Below are 24,253 nucleotides of genomic sequence, written 5' to 3' on the forward strand. Positions count from 1 at the left end.
TGCTTTGCCTGATGCCCCCCAGGACACAGTTGGCCCTCCTGGCTGCCAGGACTGCTGACTCATATTCACCTTGCCATCGACCAGAACTCCCAGGTCCCTGGATATGAAGGTGATCTGACTGTAACATCTGTCAGCCCATTGATCAGCCAGGTTAATTGAGCAGATCTGGCTGGCTATAGGTGGGGATGTCCCCTTCCCCCCTCAGTGCTCCATGTGCATCCTGCCTGAAGCTGCAAACTCTGTCACAGAGAGTGACCTCTAATGGTACTGTTCATGGCTCAAGGGTGTACAGAAGCCCTGCTCACCTGCTAGAACTTCCCAATGAGCTGAAGGTTTATGGCTATTTGTGTTCTAACAGCAATTTCTCTAATGACTTTTGAGTGAACTGACAGAGATCTAATAAAAATATTTTCTGAGTGGTCAGGACATGGAGTTCAAAGCAAATTGGTTGTGAAATGTTAAGTCTGGGGATCTAGAGTGGCTTGACAGACAGGCAGATATGTTTCCTCTTGTGAGAGCAGGGGCTAGAGTTTGTGAAGAGAAGATAGTACTGCCTTGTCTTGTTGTGAGCAGAAAACATCCTGTGTGAGGGAAGTTCAGTATTAGCACAAAGAACTGGCCCTGTGTTTATTCTCTTAATCATTTACAGCATGTCTGAAGACATGTATGAAAAGGTCTGCTCATGCTCATATCTCTTTCTTCTACAAAAGGAGACCACAGCAGCATGATGTAATGGTTGTTTATTAATGCAAGACTGAAACTTGTCACAAATATTTAGTCATACAAATGCAGATGTACTTCTCTGTGATAGTTTGGACTGAATATACACAATAAATATCATAGTTGTCTTATTTCTTATTTCAGTTTTTAGAATGCATCATGTCCCTGAACTAGTCACAAGAAGAGAAGGTAATAAATATGCAGTTTTCCAGATTTTAAAACAGATAAATTGGAAAAGATCACATCCATAATAACAAACATTATCACATCATAAATTCATAGCCCAGCACATCTGTACACTGCTATATGAATGTTGGTGTAATGAAAAACAATGCAACATTAACATTACTTGGAACCACAGCTTCTAGTTGTTATTGAGGACCCACCATGATGCTGAAAGAGAAATTTTATTTATTTGTTAATATTTCTGGTAAAAATCCCAAATAAAATAACCATAACATATATGTAGAAACATTAATCTATATGTGCAGCTGATACAGATTAAGAAAGAATACTCAGAATACTGGGAGAGCTGAGTAGAACTGGTGGGGGGATGGCTTTAGCACAAGAATTTCTATCACCTGTTGAAAGCATCCAGAGAAGCATTAGCATGTCATCATCCAACACTGCCATGGTTACTAGACCATGGCACTCAGTGCCACATCCAGTCTCATCTTAAAAACCTCCAGGGATGGTGAATCCACCACCTCCCTGGCAGCCCATTTTAATGTCTGATCACTCTGTAAAAATTTCCTCCTAATATCCAAGCTAAACCTTCCCTGGCATAGCTTACGACCATGCCCAAATTTGTATAGATCAGTCATGGGAAGTACTTTCCATTAAAAAGAAGTCCAGATCTCTGCATAGATTTCTAAATTGCAGGTAATCTATAAAATGGTACAAATAACTGTGAATGCAGTAATTCCTATTGCCCCAGCAAGGAGCTCACAGTGAGAAATGCTGTTCCTATGGCAACGGTCTGCCAGGTTAGAGTGCTGCAGACTGAAATCCTTCTAAGCAGGCAGAGTCAATGCTTTAATGAGTATTTGGAATTCAGTTTCAGACACTGCTATATTTAGGCATTTAAAGATAATGTTTACATTTTATTTTATTTTATTTTGATTGTACTTTGCCTGTGAGTAAACCACCCTGGAACACTCCTGGGTCATCTGCAATCTAACTCTTGGACACAAAGAATTTTGGGAAAAGGCATCATTGTTTCCTACAGCCAAGTTTGTCTTAAATTTCCCAGTAAGACACAAGATTTACAGAGATTATTGGTTCATTAAATGCAGTCTCCTGACACTGCAGGAATCCCTGGCATATCATTTTCTGTTGAGATGAGGCTCCTGAGCTCTGAAGATGTCTTGGCTTGTTTCTTTTAAAGAGAAACTCCAGGTACAGGACTGCATTTTTTTGCCTATTAGGTATGGTTTTGTGATTTTAAATTTAGCCTGTACACAGACATAGGGGAAATTAGGGTTTTATTTTAATAGATTTGTGTTCCCTAAAATAAAAAATAATTGCTGTCCTCCCTCTGTAAATATGGGACTGATGCTTGCTTCCCTTCATTCTGCACTGTCTCTTAACTTTTATTCCTAGGAGAAGGAAGGTGTTGCATGCTCATTGGTTTGCATTAGGAATAATATTTTGTAATCTTTACCACCTTGCTTTTTAAAAGTAGGTTTTTTAACATAGCAGAAAGAACGTAAAATAAATTGGTTAATAAATATAAATTATTAGTAATTAAGGCTCCCTTCAGTCAGTGTAAATAGGACTAAGTTGAAATCTTCATCAGAAAGCATTTTTTTGCTTGAAAATCTTAAACAGGGTCTGTTTTACCACTCACAAACAGTATTGGTTTTTCTAGATATTTTCTTATACAGAATATGCTTGGGTATGTTTGCACTATATAAAATAAAGCATTGTGGGTCATCTTCTTGCTGATGCATTTTATATTTCTGTGGTTAAAATAAAAACATTTGGAGTCCCTTTCTCCTCCATACTTTACCAAAGAAGATCTGCTTAAGGGTGACATTATGCAGTGGTCTTGTGTATGGAACACACTAATATAGCAGAACTTTTTATATAGAACCAATAATTTAATGGGAAAAGTTGATGTTTACCAGGGACTAGCATTGTTGTGATGAGCTCTGGAGTTTCCAAGAAATCCACATTACTTCTTTGGAATGTCTTGCTGTAATTCATTTGAAGGTGGCTAAATAATTGTAAAAAAAAAAAAAAAAAAAGAAAAAGAAAAATAAGGTTTTTAAAGGGGCTTTTTTTTTTTTAATGATCATTGGAAGTTTTACAGTTAATGCTGTAACAGAGATTTTGTGCTTCAAAACTTAGGCAATGGTGATAGTGGGAGAGGAGTCCAGATAAGCTGTGAAGTGCTTGCATGTTACATTAAATACAGATTTTCTTCAGTGCAGCTAGCTGTCACTCTGATGCTCATCTCGTGGTTGTGACCCAGTGCAGCGTTGACATGTGTTATGAGTGCTCTTGAGTCTTTGTGATAGGAAACCCAGTAAAACTGGGGTTTTGTTCAAAAGGAAAGCAACTGAGCTTTGAGAGATTCTCCATAACTCCCTTCAGAACAGTTTCTGTCTCTTCAGATTTAGGATCATAGGGTTGCTTGTGTGGGATTTAACTAAATATAGTTAAGGACAATCTTTTTATCTCTACTCAGTTTCTTATCTGCCTGCCAGAGGGTGGAATTGAACTAGTAGGACTTTTAGTCACTATGACTTCTATTTTGGGCCCAAAAGAGACACTCTGGGAGTCTGTTGGATGGGGTTTTTGTGATGTGGATTGGGAAGCTGTGGGAGAGCTCCCCATGACTACCTGTATGCTGAAGGATGTCACGGGGTGGCATGTGTTCAATCTGTTGGTTCCTTCTGTTTCTTTACCATGAAGCTCTGGTAATATTGCTGCCTTCTTGTTCTTTTGTCTCTGATGAACTAACATCTATCTGATGCTATATCTTCATCACTTGCAGACTTTTTCTCTTTTGAATTAGGTTTGTCTTTCTGACTTTTTTTTATGTTTTAGTATATTTAAGTCTTTAGTGACTGAAATATTCAGAAGTATTAATTGTGATATATTTAGCAAGAAATTGGTTAGCAGTATTTTAAGTAATTTATATTCAGTCTTTCTACACAATTGATTTCTAACCTTCAAAACTATGTATTACAAAAAAAAAAAAAAAAAGAAAAAAGCCACCAAACCCCACGAACTTACCTATTCCAGGCATTGCTGTTCTCCCAGAACTCATAGACAATGAAGCGGAAATTACTTGGAAGCTTCTGTATGGAAATACTAGGAATTGTACAATTGAAGTAATTTAATAAAACACAACAAAGTCATTGGACATACACATCTTATTCCAAAGTGCCCATAAATAGGACCAAATGCAGTCATTTTTGAAAAAACACATAACAGAAGCAAAATCAAAAAACAACCCAAATAATAATTTTAACAAATGAGTGATCATATACTACAAATTATCTGAACTTTAAAAAAACCCCAAACTCTTGTTGTATATTTATTTTTACTTAGTAATATTTTATATTACTACACTTAGGATGGACTCTTATTTATGAAACTTATTTTTCATTTCACTCTAATAGTACCATATATGTAAAGAAACGCTAATCAGTAATAGAGAAAATTAAATAAGTGTGGTTATGCCAAGTTGGAAGGGACCCACAAGGTTCATCACCAACCCTGAGGCCTGCACAGGACCATCCCCAAGAGTCACACCGTGTGCCTGAGGGTATCATCCAAACACTTCTTATACTCTGTCAGGCTTGGTTCTGTGACCACTTCCCTGGGGAGCCTGTTCCACACAGTGAACGAACAGTTTGAGTAAGTTTATAAAGGTCGTTTTGCTGAAGAATTACACAGTAGAAGTTATCTTTTTGTATAAGAGATGTGTCAAAGTGTCATGGAATTTCTATGCTTTGAAAGCAAATGAAGTATATCTGCAATGTAGTGTAAAGTCGGGCTGCTATCTGCTGCATATACATTTTAAAAATAATATTTTTGGTACTATTACACTGTTCAGCTAATAATTTGTCATAGATCAACAGAGGATCTGTTGATCCTCTACAGAGAATCATCCCATCCTGAGCATAAAACCTTTATAGCATGTACAGTACTAATGCATGTAGGTACCCAAATTCGTGTTTAGATAAATAGTACAAAAAGTAAATATACATATTTCTCTAAGTTTCCAAGTGTAAGATTGCTGATCTCACTACTGATGTGCTTGAAAACTGGTATCAGATTATATTTCATACTGTAATAAGCAATGTTTTATGATTTATTGTTTTTCTGCTGCTGAATGTGCATGTACGTGGCAAAATAGCAAATATATCGAAAGCTGATGGAAAAAACAAGTCACTGTCATTAACAGCTACAGCAAACCCATCCAGTAGGTGGCATTACAGACTTACCAAATGCCTGCAAACTTGGGAAAGAAAGGAACTTCCTGCCATCATTTATTTAGTTGCATTCTAAAGTCATGTAAGCTCTCTCCCCTGACAAGTCTGCAGTCACTGCAGTCTTTAGCTTGATGTTCATTTTTGGAAGGGGCCAGAGGGGCTTCTCTTGGTTGTTTTTTTTTTTTTTCCCATCTCTTGGCCAACAAGAGAATTTTATTTTCCTCAGTCTTCCTTTACAAGTGAACCACTACAGAAATGTCACTCCTCTTGCAGCTTAACTTGCTTTTTATGGTCTGTGTGGACACTGTTGATAAAATTCTAAGTGTGATGATCTCATAGCAACAAGGCTTATAAATTAGGGGTATGATAGGCAAAGTTTGAAGCCTTTGAATATATATGAAGATCCTGTATTGTGTACACATATAAAAATATCTTTTTCATAATGGTCTACAGTGTGTATGATAGTAACTTTCTCAAGTATGTGAAATTCAGAAATTCAGAACAGTGGAGAGCCATGAAAATTTATTCTTAACCCATTGTAGTTTATTTAATATTTTATTTAATTTGAAAAGGAGCAAAGCAGAAATAGTTTCATTGAAAATTTTGCTTTTTTACTTTCCCAATTCTTTATTATGAATTAAAATTTTAAAATGACAGCCTAAAGGGAAGATTCTGAAAGCTTCTAAGCAGAGAACTGGTGAACAAGTTGACAGGTTGCTTCCTTGCCAGGTGAGCACAAATGAAGGCTGGCAAACTAGTTTTCCAATGGATTCTCAGCCTAGGAGCTTCCAGAAGTCATGAATCAATGACCTGTGGAGCTGAGAAGCCTGAAAAGATTGTTTAACATCTTTGGGATAGCCTTTGTTGTCATTTTTTGATAGTACTTAAAATCTGCACATTTTGTCATCTCTTTCTAGTTCTAGTTGTCTTTGAAAAGCTGTGTCTTACAGATTATGCATAAACTGCCAGGACAGGTGTTACAGGTTCTCTCTTTATAAATAATCCCAGTTATTCAAGAAATGAAACTACATTCCTTCCTTCAGCCCAAGGACAATAACATTGTACTTACTGCAAGCAGCCACCCAGAGTAGAAGCACATTCCACATACTGCTTCAGGGCAAGATGGAATTCCTCAATTTTTTCTTCTATCACACACATTTGATTTTGAACGATCATTATGTGCTGATACAAAAACATTACAATATTACTGCCATATCATTCTTTGAATTCCTTTGTACTTGTACTCGGATAAGTCATATCATGAAACAATAAAATCCATAAAGCATGAAAGAAAACCCACGGAAGTTCCTTTGAAGTTTGCAGTCCCCATTTTAGTGCTCTGGAGTGGGGAAGTAGAAATGCTTAAGTGTGGCTTTTATGTCTAGGCAAGCTGAGGTACAGAATGGAAACACCCAAAATGAGTGTCCACCTCAGAGACAGTTGTCCTAATCCTAGATGAAAGAGTCTTTTCAGAAGAGTGCAAAGCAAATGTTGATCTTTGAAATATTCTGTAGTAAAGACAGTGTGTTTCCCTAGGTGACTCTGTATGCAAGCAGGTGTAAGGTCTGGGATAAGAGCAGATCTACAGAGTCTACACTGGGTACGTTGTCGCTTTTACCTTTTAGAGCCCTGACTCACACCTGAGTGAGATGCCTAAAGTAGCCCATGTTAAGTGATGAATAGGGAGGGTTTCTTTCCCTCCACCTTTCTGAAAATGAACAATCTTTATAAACAAGACTATGGAAACACTCAGCAGTACTGAAGACCTATTTATCCTGAATTAATATAATTACCATTTAACTATTTTAAATAGTTTACATGTTGATTCATCTATTGAAGCTTGACAACTTTACTAGTGGAATATTTAAAGCAACACAATGTGCTTCTTAATGGATACAACTTAATTTCTTGTACAGGTTTTTGACTAATTTCTGCCTTGATTATTGATATATCTATCTCATGAATTATAAGCAGTCTGTCTAGCAATATTGTATGGTCTCATTAAAAAAAAATCTAATACAACTTCTGTGATGAAATAATGATCCAATTTGATGGATCATCTCTTTTGGTTACTTTTTTCATGTATATTTGATTTGCATAGTTCAAAGCTCTGAATTTAGGAATGCTACTCTATCAATCTTGGGACATAAAGTTGCTTAACAGTAAGTTTATTTCTGGTCATGATTTTGATTTTGTAGGTAGTAATATTGGTTACTGCATAGACCTAGATAGTATCCCACCTTTCCTGTTAAGATTTCCTGTAGCAGTTTTGGGAGGGAGGGAGGCTGTACAACCATGCTTTAAAACAAGCAGCATTAGGTGATTTGAAGCAGAGAAGCTACCACCCCATAAAACACTGCTGCCAAATTTGTAAATCTTATTAATAATCACCTTTTGGCTCCCTTTATCCTTTGAAAACAATGCAAAAATTAATATAAAATTTTTGCTCATGTATTCTGATTTTTGTTCTGTTGCCTCTTTCACAGTGTATTCTGCTAAATAAAATGGTTTCTTGTCATGGAAAAACTGAGGGTAATGATTTTTAAAGTTACTCTTTAACAAAAGAAACCAGATGAGATTGTTGTCTCAATAGCTGGCATTCATAATCAAATGTGAAAATTGTTATCTTGAAAAGTACTTACAGATCTTGCATTTTCTTCTAAAACTTCCTCTTCAAATGGCTCAAGCTTTAGGTCCTTTTAGGCAGTTGAAAAGAAAATAGAAAATAGAAGAGTGAATACTACAGCCATATTCTGCTCTTACCTTTTTAAGAAACTATTCCAATAGCTAAATTCTGTTTTGTTTCAAGAAGTTATAACTAAATGCCTTCTTTATTAGCTGTAAGTCAAACACAAATGCTGATCTGATATACCTCCAGGGATTAAATCCAGCCTGGGCTATTTTGTAAAGGTTTATCTATAATGCTCAGCAGGTTGTTTTTTTTCATTCAACAAAGTAACAAAATTTGTTCACAAATGTAAGTACTTAACTGAGAAAGGACAGACATGCTCTCAAATTGTCCCGTGGACTGTGGAGATGAGCAAGAATGGTGATTTGGAATGAACTATCAATTACTGTTATGCAACGATAAAACTTTACAGAGAAGGATTTTCTCTACAGGAGGTTTAAAAGGGGCTGCAAGGGGCTGTTTTCTAGAGTCAAGAGATTTGCATGATGGTCCAGGTCAGGTTTCTGAACTGTTGCACTTGCTGTGAGCACAGGCCGGGCAGCAGCAGACAGATGTGTCTGTGAGACAGCAGAATGCTTGGCACGCAGGCTGGATGTACATTTCATGAATCAGCGATTGACACAAACACCAACTCATAGTGCACACAAAATCATCCTTTACATGCTAGGCACATGCAGTACTTTCTAACTCAGTGCCATTATGATATTCTGAAAAATATCTGTATGCCTGAAAAAAAAAAAAGGGAGACTGATTTCCAATAAGCAGCTGGAGCAAAACGCACTCTTTGTTAGTGATGCTTCGCTTCTCACTGCATACAGTTCTTGTGCAGCAAAGAGAAAAAAATTTCTTATGCTCCCAGCCTGGGTGAGGATTGATTAACCTCAGATAGCAGGCTTTCTGCCAGCACAGATGCTGTACTCACTGAAAACCAACAAGAGATGTGCAGGTAGAATTCAAATGAACAGAGGACCTCCACCAGCAGCAGGTGGCAGAGCAAGCCAGGAGTGAAGTACTTAGAAACTGCTGTGAATGTGGATAGAAAAATATAAAATGTGTGTGTGGAGGGAAAAACACACAGTTTTATTGTCAGTTCAGACACTTTAGGTAAAAATTCTGAAGGGAAAATACATATTCCTGTAATTCTTCTATGCTTTCAGTGCCATTTTTTTCCTAGGGAAACATGGCAAAAGAGAGGAAGGGATGATTCTGCAAACTTCCTCTAAAGGTATCAAGAAAATATTTTTTTTTGTTGTTTTTCAGTGTATGTAAATTTAGAACTCGAGTAAAAATAGGCAGCTTACAAGACTGATTCATGGTCAAATTCACCTTTGACAGAAGGCAGCAGAAGACTTAGACAACACTACACAACTCTTCACCAAGTTGTTTTCCAGTAGGAACCAGTGATTGATAACTTGCTACCCCTTTAAAAAGTAAAAAATAATCCATAGCAGTTCTTCAGTAGAGTTATGTCATTAGACAGGGCATGACTACACAGATAGGCTAAGTCTACACAGCCAGCCCGTGTGACCTCAGAGCACGTGAGCACTGGCACACAGTCCTCATCTGTGTGGGAAGAGTGCTTGTGCATTGGGTGACTTGGCTTTGAGCATAAGTGAAGTAGCCCTGTGTGCATAACAGAGGTCCTGCCAGCCCATTGCCAAGCAGCCTGGAAATAAAAACTCATGCAGCTCAAAGCTGGGGCTTTAAAATCACTCTGGAGTCCTACCTCACTCAACTGAGAAGTGGTGGCTTTTGAAGTTGCCTTTTAGGATGATTGTGCAATCCTTTCCAATCTGTTTCAGGGCAAAGTCAAGAAGCAGAACTTTTAATAGGTGCTGAAAGAAGCTGATATTTAATACCTCTCACAGTCAGACATGGCTGAGACATACGAAGTCAAGCAGATGCCAAGTTGGGCAAAGGTGGATATAGACTGTCTACTGGGAAAATTAGGCTTATCTAATTGCTGTGTTTTAGAAATCAAACTTTATATTGAAAAAGAAGTAATTATGGGAGGTCTATGCCCTGTCATTGTTTCCCTTTGCACTGAGCTTCTTTTCAGACTGAGTTTCTCTGTCATTTAACCATAGCAGATTTGATATTTTTATAACATCCTTTTAGTAAGTTTATTCGCCACAAAATGGTTGGCTGATTTCTGTAATGTTTGCATTGCATTATTGCTGTAGGCAGGTTTGTGTTTGTTTATTTGTTCTGGTTTTGTGGTTTTGTTGGTTTTTTTTGTGGTTTTTTTGTTTGTTTGGTTGGTTGGTTGGTTTTTTTGTTGACATTCTTTTAGATGTTAGGTTTTCTTTTGGCATCGGTCCATGTTGGGCTGGACCAGCTGTGGCGGGGCAGTGAGCTGCTGTTTCCAAAGCAGAGTACCTTTCATGATGGACTTTGACATTTCAAAATCCAGTTTATATCTATTCAGGAAAAATCAAGTTGCTACTAAAACATCATTAACATGACAACTGCCATGTCATTGCCTTTCTCTTGCAGAAATGACCTCTGGGAGGAAGCAGTTGTATAGAGGCTCATGGGTAGGCTCTGGCCAGAGGCTTAATGGGCTGAGCTGCTGAGCATGGCAAAGAGCAGAGTGAGAAGCCGACAGAAGTTAAGGACAGTGCTTCAAGAAATGGCCAAATTTCACAGCTGGTTATGTGAGAGACTTTCAGACCGCAGGGATAACCAAAGGGAATATGGGACTCCTTTTGGAGCGCAAAGTCTTGCAATGCCAGCGGTGCTGGGGGCGACCATATACAGCTAATCAGTAATAAGGCTGAGATAACTGAAATACCCAATGCTGTTCCCAAACTGGGACCAAAGGGCAAAAGTAATTAGGGGTGTTTTTTTGCTTTGGGAGGGAGCAATAGCAGAGAAAGGTCAGTGTGCTGCTCTTGCTGAACCCTGTGCCAAGTCACTCCTATTTTTATTTTTCGTATGTTAAATCACTTAACTATTTTCTGTGTGTACAGTTTGCTACTGAACTCTAGTTGGACTACTGGTTGAGGGAGAGGAGACACTTGTCTGCCAGGACCCAAGGTCTGAGCCAGTGCCTGGGTAAGGGGGGTGGGTCCAGGCACAAATACTTTAAACCCATGATAATGCTCATGGGGCATCATCCCTGTGATCATCCCCGATCAGCTGAAAGGAAAGAACAGGATCAGACTGTTTCATCTTCCTGCGTGCTGCTGTTCATATTCCTGCAAGTGCTGCCTGTGTGTGGGTGCTGATGAAGACACCCATGCCAATGTCTTTGGAGAACATGCACAGTCTCACTGCTGGTGAGCAATGACTTGTGGGGAGAAGCAGAATCAGCTGCATGGGGAATGGAGCTACTCTGGGGTCTGAGAGCACTCAGCCTGAAATCTCACCTCCAGTGGACCAGGAGGAAGAAAGCCCCATGGTCCCAAAATCCACTGAATTCAGCCATTCCCCTAGCACCTATCTGAAATTGTCCTTCAATAAAGACACTTTATGTAGAGAACAACTCAGGAATTTATAACCTTACTTCTTCCTGTGCTCTTCTTTCTTCTCCCAGAAAAAGAGAAGTCATCACATGCAGATAAAAAAACAACTTTTATACACCAGGGTAGCAATCAAATATGAATCACAACTAAAAATAATAGATACTTTCTGTACAGATAGATATGGCTCAGGATTTTACAAGCCCCAGGATTGTAAATGCTGGCATTATTGGATCAGATGGGTCGTTTTCAGTAGGAAAGGTCATTTGCAGTAGGAAAGAAGAAGGTGGAAGAAAAACGTAGGCACTTAATGAGTTTTAGCTGTCTTAGGTGATATTGAAGTTTCACTCATGGATTGGAAAGACTGCAACTGGGACACTGAAAACATTTGTGTTTTGAAAAGAATTGCTTTACTGAAAGTGAGAGAACAAACAGGTAGAAAAAACCACACACCTTCTTTTCCAGTCTATCAATTAGCTTCTGGAGTCTGTTTATCTGGGTCATCCACTGGCTGTCTTCCTCAATCCAACCTTTGGACAAGATAAATAATGAACATTTAAAAAATGTTACTAAATTGCTGGAACATAGTGTATCCCTGTATTTTATTTTAAAAAAAAACTTGGCTTCAGTTTATTTTTCTTCTCAAAAATTATGCTTCAACTAGTTCAATGTTCGTTTAGGTAAAACTAAAGGAAAGCATGATTTTGACTCTATGAATGATTTTTGTTCTTTTTAAGATACAGTAGAAATCCACTTCAGAATTAAAACTACATTTTAGATTAATACTAGTGCTTTACAAATTCTGCTGATACCTGAAGAAAGCTCTCCATCTCTACTGCAGTTACATTCCTGCCTGTATAATGACCTGATCATGGAATCATAGAATGGTTTGTGTTGGAAGGGACCTTAAAGATCACCTAGTTCCAAAACCCCTGCCATGGGCAGAGACACCTTCTACTAGATCAGGCTGCTCAGGGCCACATCCAACGTGATCTGATGTCATATATCAAGAGTGAAGCTAGAAGATGTTCTACAAAGGCCCAAGCATCTGGGCTATGAAGATGGTAAAGGGCCTAGAGGGGGAGCCATACAAAGGAGCAGGTGAGGTCGCTTGGCTTGTGCAGCCCACAGAAGAGGAGGCTGAGAGGAGACCTCAGAGCAGTCTAAAGCTTCCTCATGAGGGGACAAGTAGGAGCAGGCACTGATCTCTCTGGTGACAAGTAACAGGACCAGAGGAAATGGCATCAAGCTGTGTCAGGGGAGATTTAGGTTGGATATGAGGAAAAAATTCTTTACCCAGAGGGTGGTTGGTCACTGGAACAGGCTCCCCAGGGAAGCGATCACAGCACCAAGCCTGTCTGAGTTCAAGAAGCCTTTTGACAACACTCTCAGGTGCATGCTTCTTTGGGCTGTCCTGTTCAGGGCCAGGAGTTGGACTTTAATGATCGTCGTGGGTCCTTTCCAACTCAGGATTGTCTATGATTCTGTGATGCTGTGAGTCTCTCTGAAGTCTCTGGAAAATTTTGCTTTGCTAAAGTCTCATGAAAATTGTCTACTAGATGGAAGGGACAATACTTAAGAAAACAAATACGTGCATTATTAAAGCAGTTCCTGACATCACTCACAGTGTGAATGTCTACATAAGTGTTTGCTCCAAGGAGCAAGGCAGGTTATTTATCAGAAACCGAAGAATTTTCAATACATGCTCTTCTTATGCACATTCATTAACTTGCTTATTTTCCAGCTGAGAGTTCTTGTGGCTCTTGCATATGTTTTGACCAAACAAAGAAATCCTAATGCTGAGAACATACCACAGCTGTGGCCTGTAGAGGCAGCAGGGTGTGGCTTTACCTGAACAAGTACATAGGCTAAAGAAATGCTGGTTTGAGCACTGAATGCAAATACACACCTGCAGTGTTACTGTGCGTGTGGGCAGCAGGCAGTGAGGAGGAAGACCAAGTGCCAAGACAGACACAAATCTTGTCTAGGAAAATAGACAGCTATTAGCTATTAGTAAAATCGTGGAGAAAGATGTTAGCTCTTTAAAATTACATCAGTACAGTAAGTGGATTTGGTAAAGCTTGCATATGTTTGGGTTCCTTCTGAGCTCTGTGAATTAGCAGTGCAGCAACAGGGCTATGTGACCTTTCTTGTTATGAACAACAGTAACTCACAACAAGAGACCAAACATCATCCTGTATCAGCTGAAAGAACAGCATTTTTTGGTGAGTGGCACAAAATGTGTCAAGAATGTGAGAGACAGAAGGGTCTTCAGAAGAGGGTTAAAAAGGAAGAGGTAAGCACTTGGCTGTAGCAGTGAGAACTGCATGACTGTCAAGAAGTGAGCCTGACTCATCACATATTTTGTTGTTTCAGTGATCTTCATGCCTTGATTCTGGGATACACCAGTAAGCATGGAGACACCTTCACTGCAGCCTCATGCTTTATGTCACTGCTTCGAAAGAATCTCATTTACCAAAGTGCACTATCAATCACCTTTTCCAAAGCAGAAATGCAGGTTCAGATTCTTTTGGTGTCATCTGAAATGAAATATTATTTTCTTTCACATTTTTTATTTTCCCTTTCTGTTTCTTATTTGTTCCCCTCAGCTGGGATGTAAGTCATGGCAGAGAACTTGGTTCTTTATAATTTACAGCCTTCACCTTTTCATTCACTTTTGCAGGCTACAAATATTACCTAAAAATGTTGAATCAATCCAACCCCCCCAACAATATCACAATTTGGCCCATAATTATGTATTTATTTTCATAATTTCAGATCTGTGGATATGTATTTATTTTCTTCATGGTTTGAGTTAATAACTTCTATAAGAAATTGAAATTGTCTTCTGTCACTAAAGCATCTGAGTTAGTTAGGTGTCTAAATTAAATTTTTGAGAGAAAGATATGTGTATATTTTTCTGTATACGTGTGTATGCACATGTTTTGAATATCTTGAAAATGTGAAATATCATACCTATGCTAGAATGAGGGTTATTTGACGACAGGCTGTTATTCTTCTGAAGCCTTCGAGCTGAGCGTTTCCCTGGCCATTGGACTGAGAGCACGTCTGGTTTTGCTGGATCTTTTCTGCACAGAAACACAGGAGACTTCTTAAGATAGAATGTGTGGGAGAGCTCTCCTCCCTCTGTTTTTAAAAAATGTGCTTCTATGTTCCCTTTTGAATTAAAAGAAAAGAAATACCTGTTGAGACCACTGGACTGTTTTCCAGATTTTCACTATTACTGATAAGTTGTGGTTAAGTCATTAAAGAAGTAAAAAAAAAAAAAAAAAAAAAAAAAAAAAAAAAAAAAAGAAAAAGAGAAAAAAGGACCAGGACTGTGGTTAATTTTGAACAGTTAGTTGGATGAGTGATTGCAAAGATTATTAGACAGTAGCCTAAACAGTTTGGTAAATAATTCTCATGTCAGTGTTTTGGAAGGATATCTGGTCTCCTGCAGCACAGAATAAAGGCTCACTAAAAGTTCGCACACTATGTTAAGGAGATGTTTTACGATGGTGTTTTCTGCGGCATCAAATCCCTTCACAGTAAGACAAATTGCAGCAATTCCCCACTGGAAGCACTCTCAAATTAGTTTAGGAGTGTCTTAGTGGGATTCTGATTCAAACAGTTTGCCCCTGAGTTTTGTTAAACATAACTGAAGATGATTTTACATACGAACTGGGGCATCTGCATTAGGAACTAACTAATTTTCTCCAAAAGAGCTGCATTTAAAGTGCTGTGTTTGCCTGCCTTTTTCACTGCTACCTCATAAAATGGGGAAGATGGTATTTGGCTTAAGTGTGTCACATCTCTTTCTCATTTTCTTTGCCACAAATGAAATTCAGCATTCAAAAGGATATTTCTGAGCAACTGTACTGATAGAACTGGAGAAAGAAGTCTCCACAATGCGCTACTAGACAGGCAATTTAGTCAAGAAAGCTTACTGCAAAATGGATGTTCATATCACCCAAATCCGAGCACCCAACTGGGTAGTTTGAGTTACACACATGGTCTTTCTAAATTGTATTTCCAGAGATACTGTCCTAAAAGGCAAGTCAGAGAAGTCAGTGATTACTTTGGAGGATGTAAGAGCACCTAAGTTAGGCTCTAGCTCTGAACTGACCATTCAAGACTTCTTTCTCTCCCATCAGTTGTTGGGGAACCTGGAAATATGTATGTATGAACAGAGGGATATATAGATACTGTGCATGTTTGGTGCATCCTCAGACTTTCAAAAACTGTTTGATTCCTATGGTCAAGCTGCTGGCACAAAACCCCAGAGTATTATTCATGTACTTCAGAGATCTCAAACCCAACAACAAAACAAGCAAATGACATTTCCAAAAAGAAGGTCTTAAGATCTTCGTCTGCAAAACAAAACAGTTCATATTTTACTTTTTCTATCATCTTTATAACAATAGCATACCGAGGAAAAAATTACTCTTAGTGGGTTCTTATATGGAAAAAAAAGTGTAACCTTATTGTTATTCCCTACATCAGATTGCTGGGTGAAATGTAAAATAGAAGGTTCACGGTGACCCCACTCCTCACCCCTTCACTGCAGCTGAAAAAGAGGTTTGCTCACCTCTCCTGCCGGGTCTGCTCCTCCGTGGTTTCCATGGCACACTCCAGGGAACTCTGGAGGGACTGAAGCTGGTTCAGTGTCTCCTTCAAGAGAAAGCGAGTCACAAACTGCTCCAGATTAGAAGCCTCCTGATAGTCCTAAGAATTACATAGGGAAGAAAAAAAGGTAAGGCTTTTCCTACTAGGTTAGAAATACACGAGGGAAGGTTCAGACTTTGTTCAGAAAGGAAACAGGTTGGATATTTTCACAGCTGTAAATGCAAACCACATAATCACCCTTTATGTTTCTGGACAAAAAGACCTTTGAATTTCCAGGTATAGACACAATTGCCACCCATGCTGAGAGAGGCCTGGATACACGATGGCACAGCATAGTTTCTACTAAAAAAATCCCTTTTCCTTACATGTCTTAACTCCAGTTGATGGCAGCACCATGTTACTTCTCCAGTGTGGAAAAGTCAAAATAAGACTGACAACTGCAGAATTGAATTTAAAGGTTTTATTCAGATCCACTTTTCTGAAAATTGTTTATCAAGCCCCACTGGCCTGTCTCTAACAGTGATTATGGGAATAGTCTTGGAGCAAGGCACATGGTTAGTGATATTCCCTTGTAAAACTCCACCTTCAGTTGGCTGAAGGACTGTTTGTGTGAGAGAGGTTGCCTTCTGAATTAAAGAGTGTTTGACTAATTTTTATTCCTTTAATTTGTTTCATAATTTTTGAAACCATATATCTATATATTTTACAATTACATGAAATGCATCTAAATGTTATTTGAGCTAAAGTTATTAGAAAAATTTGCACCTATACCTAGCAGTCTGTAGTGGTTCTTTGTGTAATGACGTTTCCAATATACTGTACGTATTCAAAAATATTTATGCTTATTTGGTGTAGATAATTTCAGAAATAAATTCTTACCCCTGCTTTCTCTCTGGCCTAATAAATCATATTTCCATAGATGGGGTCAAATTTAATGTTTCTGGCAAGCCCAGATCTGCAAAAACCCACTGTTCTCTCTTCCAACCGTATCCATTCTGTGATTCTGCAGTTCTGCAGTAGCACATAGGTAACACTGTGTGAGGGAAGTCACCTTTACAATAGTATAAACACTCTCTTTCTCGTTTTCTCATTCATAAGTGTAATAGAGAGGATTAGAAAAGACCCCTAGGGGCTTTGTTTACTGTGTTAAGCTCACACCAGGAACAGAGAAAGAAAACAGATTTCCATCTCTTAAACTCTGAATGCATTTGCTGGCTCCCCACTCAGCTGACCTTGAAAACCTTTGGGTATGATTCCATCTAAAACAATTTCATAAAATATGAGATGCCTTGAATGAAAGATTTCTTTAGTAACACATCGAAAGAGAGATATGGTCCACTATCTCCAAGCTTTAAAGAAGACCTGTCATTTGAATGGTGTTGCCTCCTACTCTGAGAACCCATTTGAGTATTTTTGGCAATGCATATGGGTATTTTTAAGCTCTTCCATGTTCATCCCAATATGAATGACAGTTGAAATGCTTTTCTGATTTTTAGACTTCTCTTAGAATTTTTGCAGATATGTGTTTGCAATCAGAACACAAATACAAGATGTTTTGAAATTTAAATGTAAAATTAAAGACTGACAGATAATAGCTTTGAAAGCATTTTGCTTTCAAGTGAGAGTGATCTATTCACAATATTTGTTCTTAAGTTAATTCTTGCTGGAAGATTTCTTCTGCAAAAATCTCAGGTGTTAAAGCACTCATGAATCATCAGAAGTTATTTATGTAGCCAGAAGCTTCATGGTCTTTTATATTTACTTCTTCTGTCTTCAGATTAATCAGGTGTGAGTCACTCTCCAACAAATAATTTTTCATTTATACATTTTTAAAATAGATACCCATGAGAGATTGTCTGTCTACCTCAGTGAATACCTGAGACTCACACCAGTCTATAAATAATGTTTGTGACAATGAACATTTTTTTACGATTACTAAATCTTTTCATGCAATAAGAAAGCTGATTTTTTATTCTTCTTATAAATGTTCTCCATTGATTCTCTGGCACGTTAGAAAAACATATGTGAATCTGTGTAGCACGTACAGCTAATTAAAACCCTAAAGTAGAAATATAGAGTATGCTTTAGTTTTTTCAGCTTTTGCCACTATTTTGGAAATAAATGAACAAAACACAACAGAACTGATAATTTCTTCTAAGTTTTTGGGTTGTTTGAAGTGTTTGAAGTTTGAAGTATTTTAAAATTCTGGACATCCAAAAAGTAAATGCTGCAGATACTCCCATATTGCTTTCTACCCATAGGCACGATAAATCTGATACCGACATGCTGAATTACAACTTAAAATGTACATCAATACTTTTTCAACTGCTCAGATGGGCCCTTGTGGATGGGGGAATCATATAAACATTAGCTGTTTAATACTTGCTGCTGTCTGAGGCTGACTGCTTTTTGACACCTTCAGAAATACTTTCTTGCATCTGAAAGTTAGTAAGATTTTTTTCATCAGAACTACTCCAGGTTTGTGCATTGCAACATCGATTTAGCATTTTTTTCTTCACATTTCTGTCCCATAATTTCTATATTTAAAGGCTTACCTATGGAAAAGGGCCTTGTGATCTTTAGATATGTCCTAGATATGACCTTGTAGGGTACACAGAGCTATTTTTGTAAAGATGGGAAAGGCAGGATGCTAACTTCATCTATGGAAGTCTAGAATTATCAAAGACTCTTTCTTATGTATATTTTACCCAAATATTAGTGTTTACAACTCTTCTATGTGGAATTAATTAACTCTCTTAATGCATCTAGTTGAGCAAATGATTACAAATTATTTTTTCCTTTAAATAATGTCTGAGTCCAGCAATGCACTCAATCAAAGTCACGGCAATGTTGGGCAACTTCAACTCCTGCCCATTGAAAGATAACTACTGCTACCTGTCCTTCTAAAATTCTTCAAAGATTATGGAAGATGGTACTCAGCATATATAAATAGGCAGAATTATTATAACTTACATCATGGAGGGGAAAAGATTGTCCATTACAATTCAACTTAAACCTCAACACCAACTCTGAGCAATGAGGAATTACCAGCCATGCTTTGGTATTGTTTCACCACTCTACTTCCTACAGAAAAGTACCTTATTTTGTATTTTACTAAAGGCACACTGATACAACATTTCTGTACAAGAAAGAAAATTTTAATTCTGAATTTTAAAAAATGCGTATCAATTTATTAAGTGTTATATTATGGTAGAATCAGCTTAACTGGCATGCCCATCATTTGTATTGTCAGTGTATCGTGTCACAAATTAATAATGAGACCCACAGATGGTGTCTGTACATAAACTAGAAAAATGGCCTGGTTCTTGAATTTTATTAGCTGTAAATTACTGTTCATTAGCATATACATTATACTGCACCACAGTTTGGGCAGTCTGGATGAAATAAGTCTGTGTTAACATATTGTTCTGGTTGTTAGTTTTACTGACTGTGAACGAATGAGGGTAATTTTCCACATCTTCCTCATCAAGAGGCAACTGTGACCTTTGTGAGCAGCAAAGATTTGAATTTCCATTAATGCAACTGAAAATACACATAATTGGTGAGTTCTCAGTGGAAAAGGTCACTGTAGTCTTTAAAAGTGGCTTATGGCTATCTTAAAAAGTGCATGAGAGGCTGTCCTTTTACAACAGCAGAGGAGGCTGGGCTTAGGTATCTCCTAGGGCACTCCACATCTCAGGGTTACAACTAGAGGCTCAGCAACACTCTTGATCCTTTTGATCTATGGTACTAGCCCCAGTCCTGACCCTCGGGGTGACCTGACACCATGCAGATCCACTAATCAGAAGAGCAGTTCCTTGAGATGGAGAAGAAGGGAGACGCCAGTGTTTGCTTACTTGGGCAAGCAAACTAAACCTGGGACAAAAAAATAACTCTACAATCTCTCAGAAGGGGTGGCAGCTTTGGCAAGAGCTTCCATGGGGCTCGCTCCATCTTAGGGCCAGTTCTTTTCACCATCTTCATAAATTACTTGGACAAAAGACTTGAAAGTATAATGAGTAAGTTTGTCAGCTATACTGAATTGGGAGGAGCTGCTGGTTCCCTCAAAGCACAGAAGGCCCCACAGAGAGACATTGCCAAATTAGAGGGCTGGGCAATCACCAACCGTATGAAGCTCAACAAGGAAAAGCACAGGATTCTGCACCTGGCACAGGACAACCCTGGTTGTGTGTATAGACTGAGTAACAACAGGCTGGTCGATGGCAAGGTGAATATGCGTCAGCAGTGCCCTGGCAGCCAGGAGGGCGAACCATGTCCTTCATCAAGCAAAGCATCACCAGCCTGTTGAGGAAGGGGATTGTCCTGCTCTGCTCTGCACTGGGGAGGCCTCACCTGGAATATTGTGTGCAGTTTTGGGCACCACAATATAAAAAAGATATTAAGCTATTAGAGAGCATCCAAAGGAGGGCAACAAAGATGGTGAAGGGCCTTGAGGGGAAGCCATTTGAGGAGCAGCTGAGGTCACTTGGTCTGTTCAGCCTGGAGGAGGAGATTGAGGGGAGACCTCTCTGTAGTCTACAACTCCCTCATGAGGGGAAGAGGAGGGACAGGCACTGATCTCTTCTCTGTAGTGCCCAGTGACAGGACCCAAGGTAACAGCATCAAGCTGTGTCAGGAGAGGTTTAGTCTGAATATTAGAAAGAGGTTCTTCACCCAGAGGGTGGTTGGGCAGGGGAGCAGGCTCACCAGGGAAGTGGTCCCAGCCCCAAGCCTGACAGAGTTCAGGAAGCATATGGACAATACTCTCGGGCACATGGTGTCACTCTTGGGGCTGTCCTGTGCAGGGCCAGGAGTTGGATTTTGATGACCCTATTAGGTCCCTTCTAACTCAAAATATTCTATGATTCCACAAACTTAGTGGGAAAGGCTGTCTGGCTGTGACATTGTCCAACCCCCTGTTCAGAGCAGGGCCAATTTTGAAGCTAGTTCAGGCTGCCTGGGGATGCGTTCAGCTGAGTTTGTAACTCCTCCAAGGATGGAGATGACACCATCTCCCTGGTCTGCTGTTGCACTCTCTCTGAGCTTATTTTCTGTATGTTCACTCAGCATTTTTCCTTCTGCAAGATGTAGCCATTGCCTTTTGTGCTTTTGCTATGCCACCCTGAAAAATGTTCCTTTGTCTTCTCTATAACTCTTTAGATTAGATTTAACTCTTTAGAATTATATCTTCCCATGGCCTCTTCTCCCAGCTGAACAAACCTTTTACTGCTTGTTATGTTCCTATTTTGCTACATAATAGTTTATGCTATATTCACTTTTATAACTTATCTGTTGTGCTCCACTATTTTACTACTTAGCAATTTCCTGTTCCCTATTTTGTATTTCATATGAAAATAATTTCACAAAAAAATATTTATGCTTATATTTACAGAAAATACTCCCAACTGAAAAATAGTTATCATTGAGTAAAACTCAATAGGGAATAATCTATTTAAATTTTCCTTTATCATGGAATTTCTCTTGCCCTGTGTGTTTAGAGTCTAAATTACTGGGACAATGCCCTGGATTACAGTTTTAAACTGAAGATATAAAATTAGTCAAAATAACTGTACTAAGATGAAAAAATCAAAACTTTTTCATTTCAATCTCTATGACAGAATGATCTAATTATTCACTCTAAGATCTAATTATTCACACTGTAGGAAGAAATCACAACTGAGTCAGAATCAAATCATAATTTCACCATAAGCCGTATCCAGAGATGCTCAGTATGTTGACTTCACACAAATGCAATCTTTACAGCATCCTCAGTGTAAAAGTGATCAAAGGCATAACATACCAAATTACTGGATTCAACTTTGAGTATGGCACAGGCTTTACAAGTTTATCCAAGTATTATATTTGGCATAAACTACATGTTTAAAATCTACCTAGAGAATTGGAGCAGTGACAATCTCTTGCAGTGTTGACATAATAGCAGTGAAATAAAATAGGCAACCATGGCTGATTAGAGAGAATATTGACACATTTGTAATAATATTCATCAGGACAGTCTATCACTCTCCTTTATTGGGATTATTGAAGGAGTAATATACTCTTATTGCAATATTATTATGGATAAAAAGTAACTCCTATTTAACTGCTATTAGGTGCATCAGATAGCTTAGAGACGAGAAACTGTTTTGGCTGTGTTTGATATTATCAGGTGGCAGGGATATGTGTAACAACATTGCTCCAGGGAGAAGGTTGTAAGGATACATAGAAAACATCAAAGCTGTTGGTGATTTTGATAGGTATCAACAAGACAATGGCTAGGTTAAATGTTTACTTTTCTGCTGTGAAGTAATTTATATACACTTTTATGTTTAGAGGTATGAATATTAAATTAATTGAGGAGTTTTTTGGTTTTGTTTTATCTTCAAGTTCTGACTATTTAATACATCTTCTCTGCTACTGGCAAAAATTTGAGCATTCTTTCTGATCCAGTGGGTATAAGACTTCCACAAAAAAAGATCAAAGAAGTTCCCAAGAGTTTTCATTACTCTGATAAGGAGCTAGGAGAAGAGGAAAGGCATGAATCTTTGGAATATCCTTGCATGACTGCTCAGAATTAATTGCTTGCAGCTTTTTTAATTTATCTTACTTTGACTTGACTTGCACTAATAGTCACAACCTTAAAAATATTTTTTTTAAATAGAAACCTCAATGAAATAAAATTTCAAATTGTATTTTAATAATGTCCCTAGATAAAAATAGCTGTTTATTCATAGAGATCCTCTCTGCCTTGTAGAAGGATCCAACTGGTAATATATTTAGGTCTATCACCAGCATTTCGCTCTTCAGTTGAGAGACAATCAGGTCAGCTACTGACCAGAACAGGCTTCTCAGGGAAGTGGTTGAGTCACCATCCCTGGAGGTATTTAAAAAACACATAGAGGTGACAGGGACATGGTTTAGTAGTGGATCTGGCAGTGTCACATTAATGGCTGGACTTGATGAACTTAAGGATCTTTTCCAACCTTAATGATTCTAAGCCATAGTGATTCTACGATTCTGTGATTTTAGATTGACACTGACATGAAAAAAACATTAATGATAAATCCAAAGGAACAAATGAACTGGATTTAAAGCCAATGCATTAAAAAAAAATTAATAATCAGGATAAACTGATCAATACCTGCCTTATGTTATTCTTAAGTAGCAGCTATTCCATTACATTAATTTGGTGTAAAAATGCAATTTCAAGGAAAACAAAACTAGATTCTCTGAAAAAAGTTAATAAATTCTAATCACATGCAAAAACGGGTCTTAGCCAATGTAACAGTTTTTGGGAAAACAAAAAAACAAAGTGAAACTTCACTTTTCCTCCAACAGAATGTTAGTTGTGGAACACTATTGTCAACATATGCTTATCAAGCTTTTTTTCCGCTTAATTTGTTTTGCTATATAATTTACATAAATGTTACTGTTATTATTACTGAAATATGCAATTAAAAAAAATCTAGGTATTCTGGTTTATGAGTATCAACTCTCCAGAGTGCAGTGATTTACATAATTACCATAAATGTACCATCAGTAACTAAATTGCAAGTCCCTGTGTTACTCTCTCAGCTCCTATAATCTTCTCTTTTACCAAGTCTGGTTCCTATTTTTAGACTGTTCAAGAAATTTTCAAGGCTACACTGACTTTGCTTAGCTTTGGGGTTTTTTTAGCAAAGCAGGAAAATTAATGATTTCATAGAAGCAGATAATTAGACATGCTGCGTTAGTCACTGAATCCAGCATTTTACTGTTGCACACAATGCACAAACCCTTTCTATATTTTTTGCAAACAACATGTAAAAAGCAGTTAGGGGTTTTTTGCTCCCAAAAGACTTGGAAGGCTATTTGAGAACTTGATTGCTCCACTGAAGAAGAACTGTCTTTCATTTCCATCCTAAACTTTGTATGTTTTGTTTTGTTGTTTTGTTTTTTTTTTTTGCGTATATAAATGCTGGGTATAAACCAGTCTTGATTAAACCAGTCTTAATTACCACTGCTTAAAATGGTGTTTGCTAGTTCGCCAAGTCTGGTCCCCTGCTATCGCAGACAGATCATTCCATGTCTTTCATAAAATAGTTGCAAGGGAGGGAAGAAAGTCTCTCCAAAGCAAAGAATGTGTGACTTTATGGAATCTGAAAAGGAGAAAAATTGCAGTGTTCTGTCCCTCATTTCCTACACTGTCTGCCACTCCTTTCCGTGGAAGTCTGCAGTGCTTTTGTCTCTAAAAGAAGAATGTACCTATATTTACAGGAGTGGTATGCACTCAGAGGTCATCACTTTGAAAAAGTGTGTGTTAACTGTTC

General features: G+C 38.1%; 1 protein-coding gene across 1 annotated transcript in view; it reads right to left on the reverse strand.

The window, feature by feature from the left end:
• Window positions 1–748: 748 nt before the first annotated feature.
• Window positions 749–24,253, reverse strand: part of NECAB1 (N-terminal EF-hand calcium binding protein 1) — a 57,161-nt gene continuing 33,656 nt past the window's right edge. The window contains exons 6-13 of the mRNA XM_050314531.1: window positions 15,910–16,046; window positions 14,298–14,410; window positions 11,775–11,851; window positions 7,811–7,864; window positions 6,238–6,350; window positions 3,964–4,041; window positions 2,847–2,938; window positions 749–1,113 (exon numbers count right to left, since the gene is read on the reverse strand). Of these exons, the coding sequence (XP_050170488.1) occupies window positions 1,085–1,113; window positions 2,847–2,938; window positions 3,964–4,041; window positions 6,238–6,350; window positions 7,811–7,864; window positions 11,775–11,851; window positions 14,298–14,410; window positions 15,910–16,046 (693 nt within the window). The 3' untranslated portion in view covers window positions 749–1,084. The remainder of the gene's footprint in view (window positions 1,114–2,846; window positions 2,939–3,963; window positions 4,042–6,237; window positions 6,351–7,810; window positions 7,865–11,774; window positions 11,852–14,297; window positions 14,411–15,909; window positions 16,047–24,253) is intronic.

Source organism: Myiozetetes cayanensis, unplaced genomic scaffold (genome assembly GCF_022539395.1).
Source record: "Myiozetetes cayanensis isolate MyiCay16 unplaced genomic scaffold, myiCay2020 scf1, whole genome shotgun sequence".
Taxonomy (NCBI): Eukaryota; Metazoa; Chordata; class Aves; order Passeriformes; family Tyrannidae; genus Myiozetetes; species Myiozetetes cayanensis.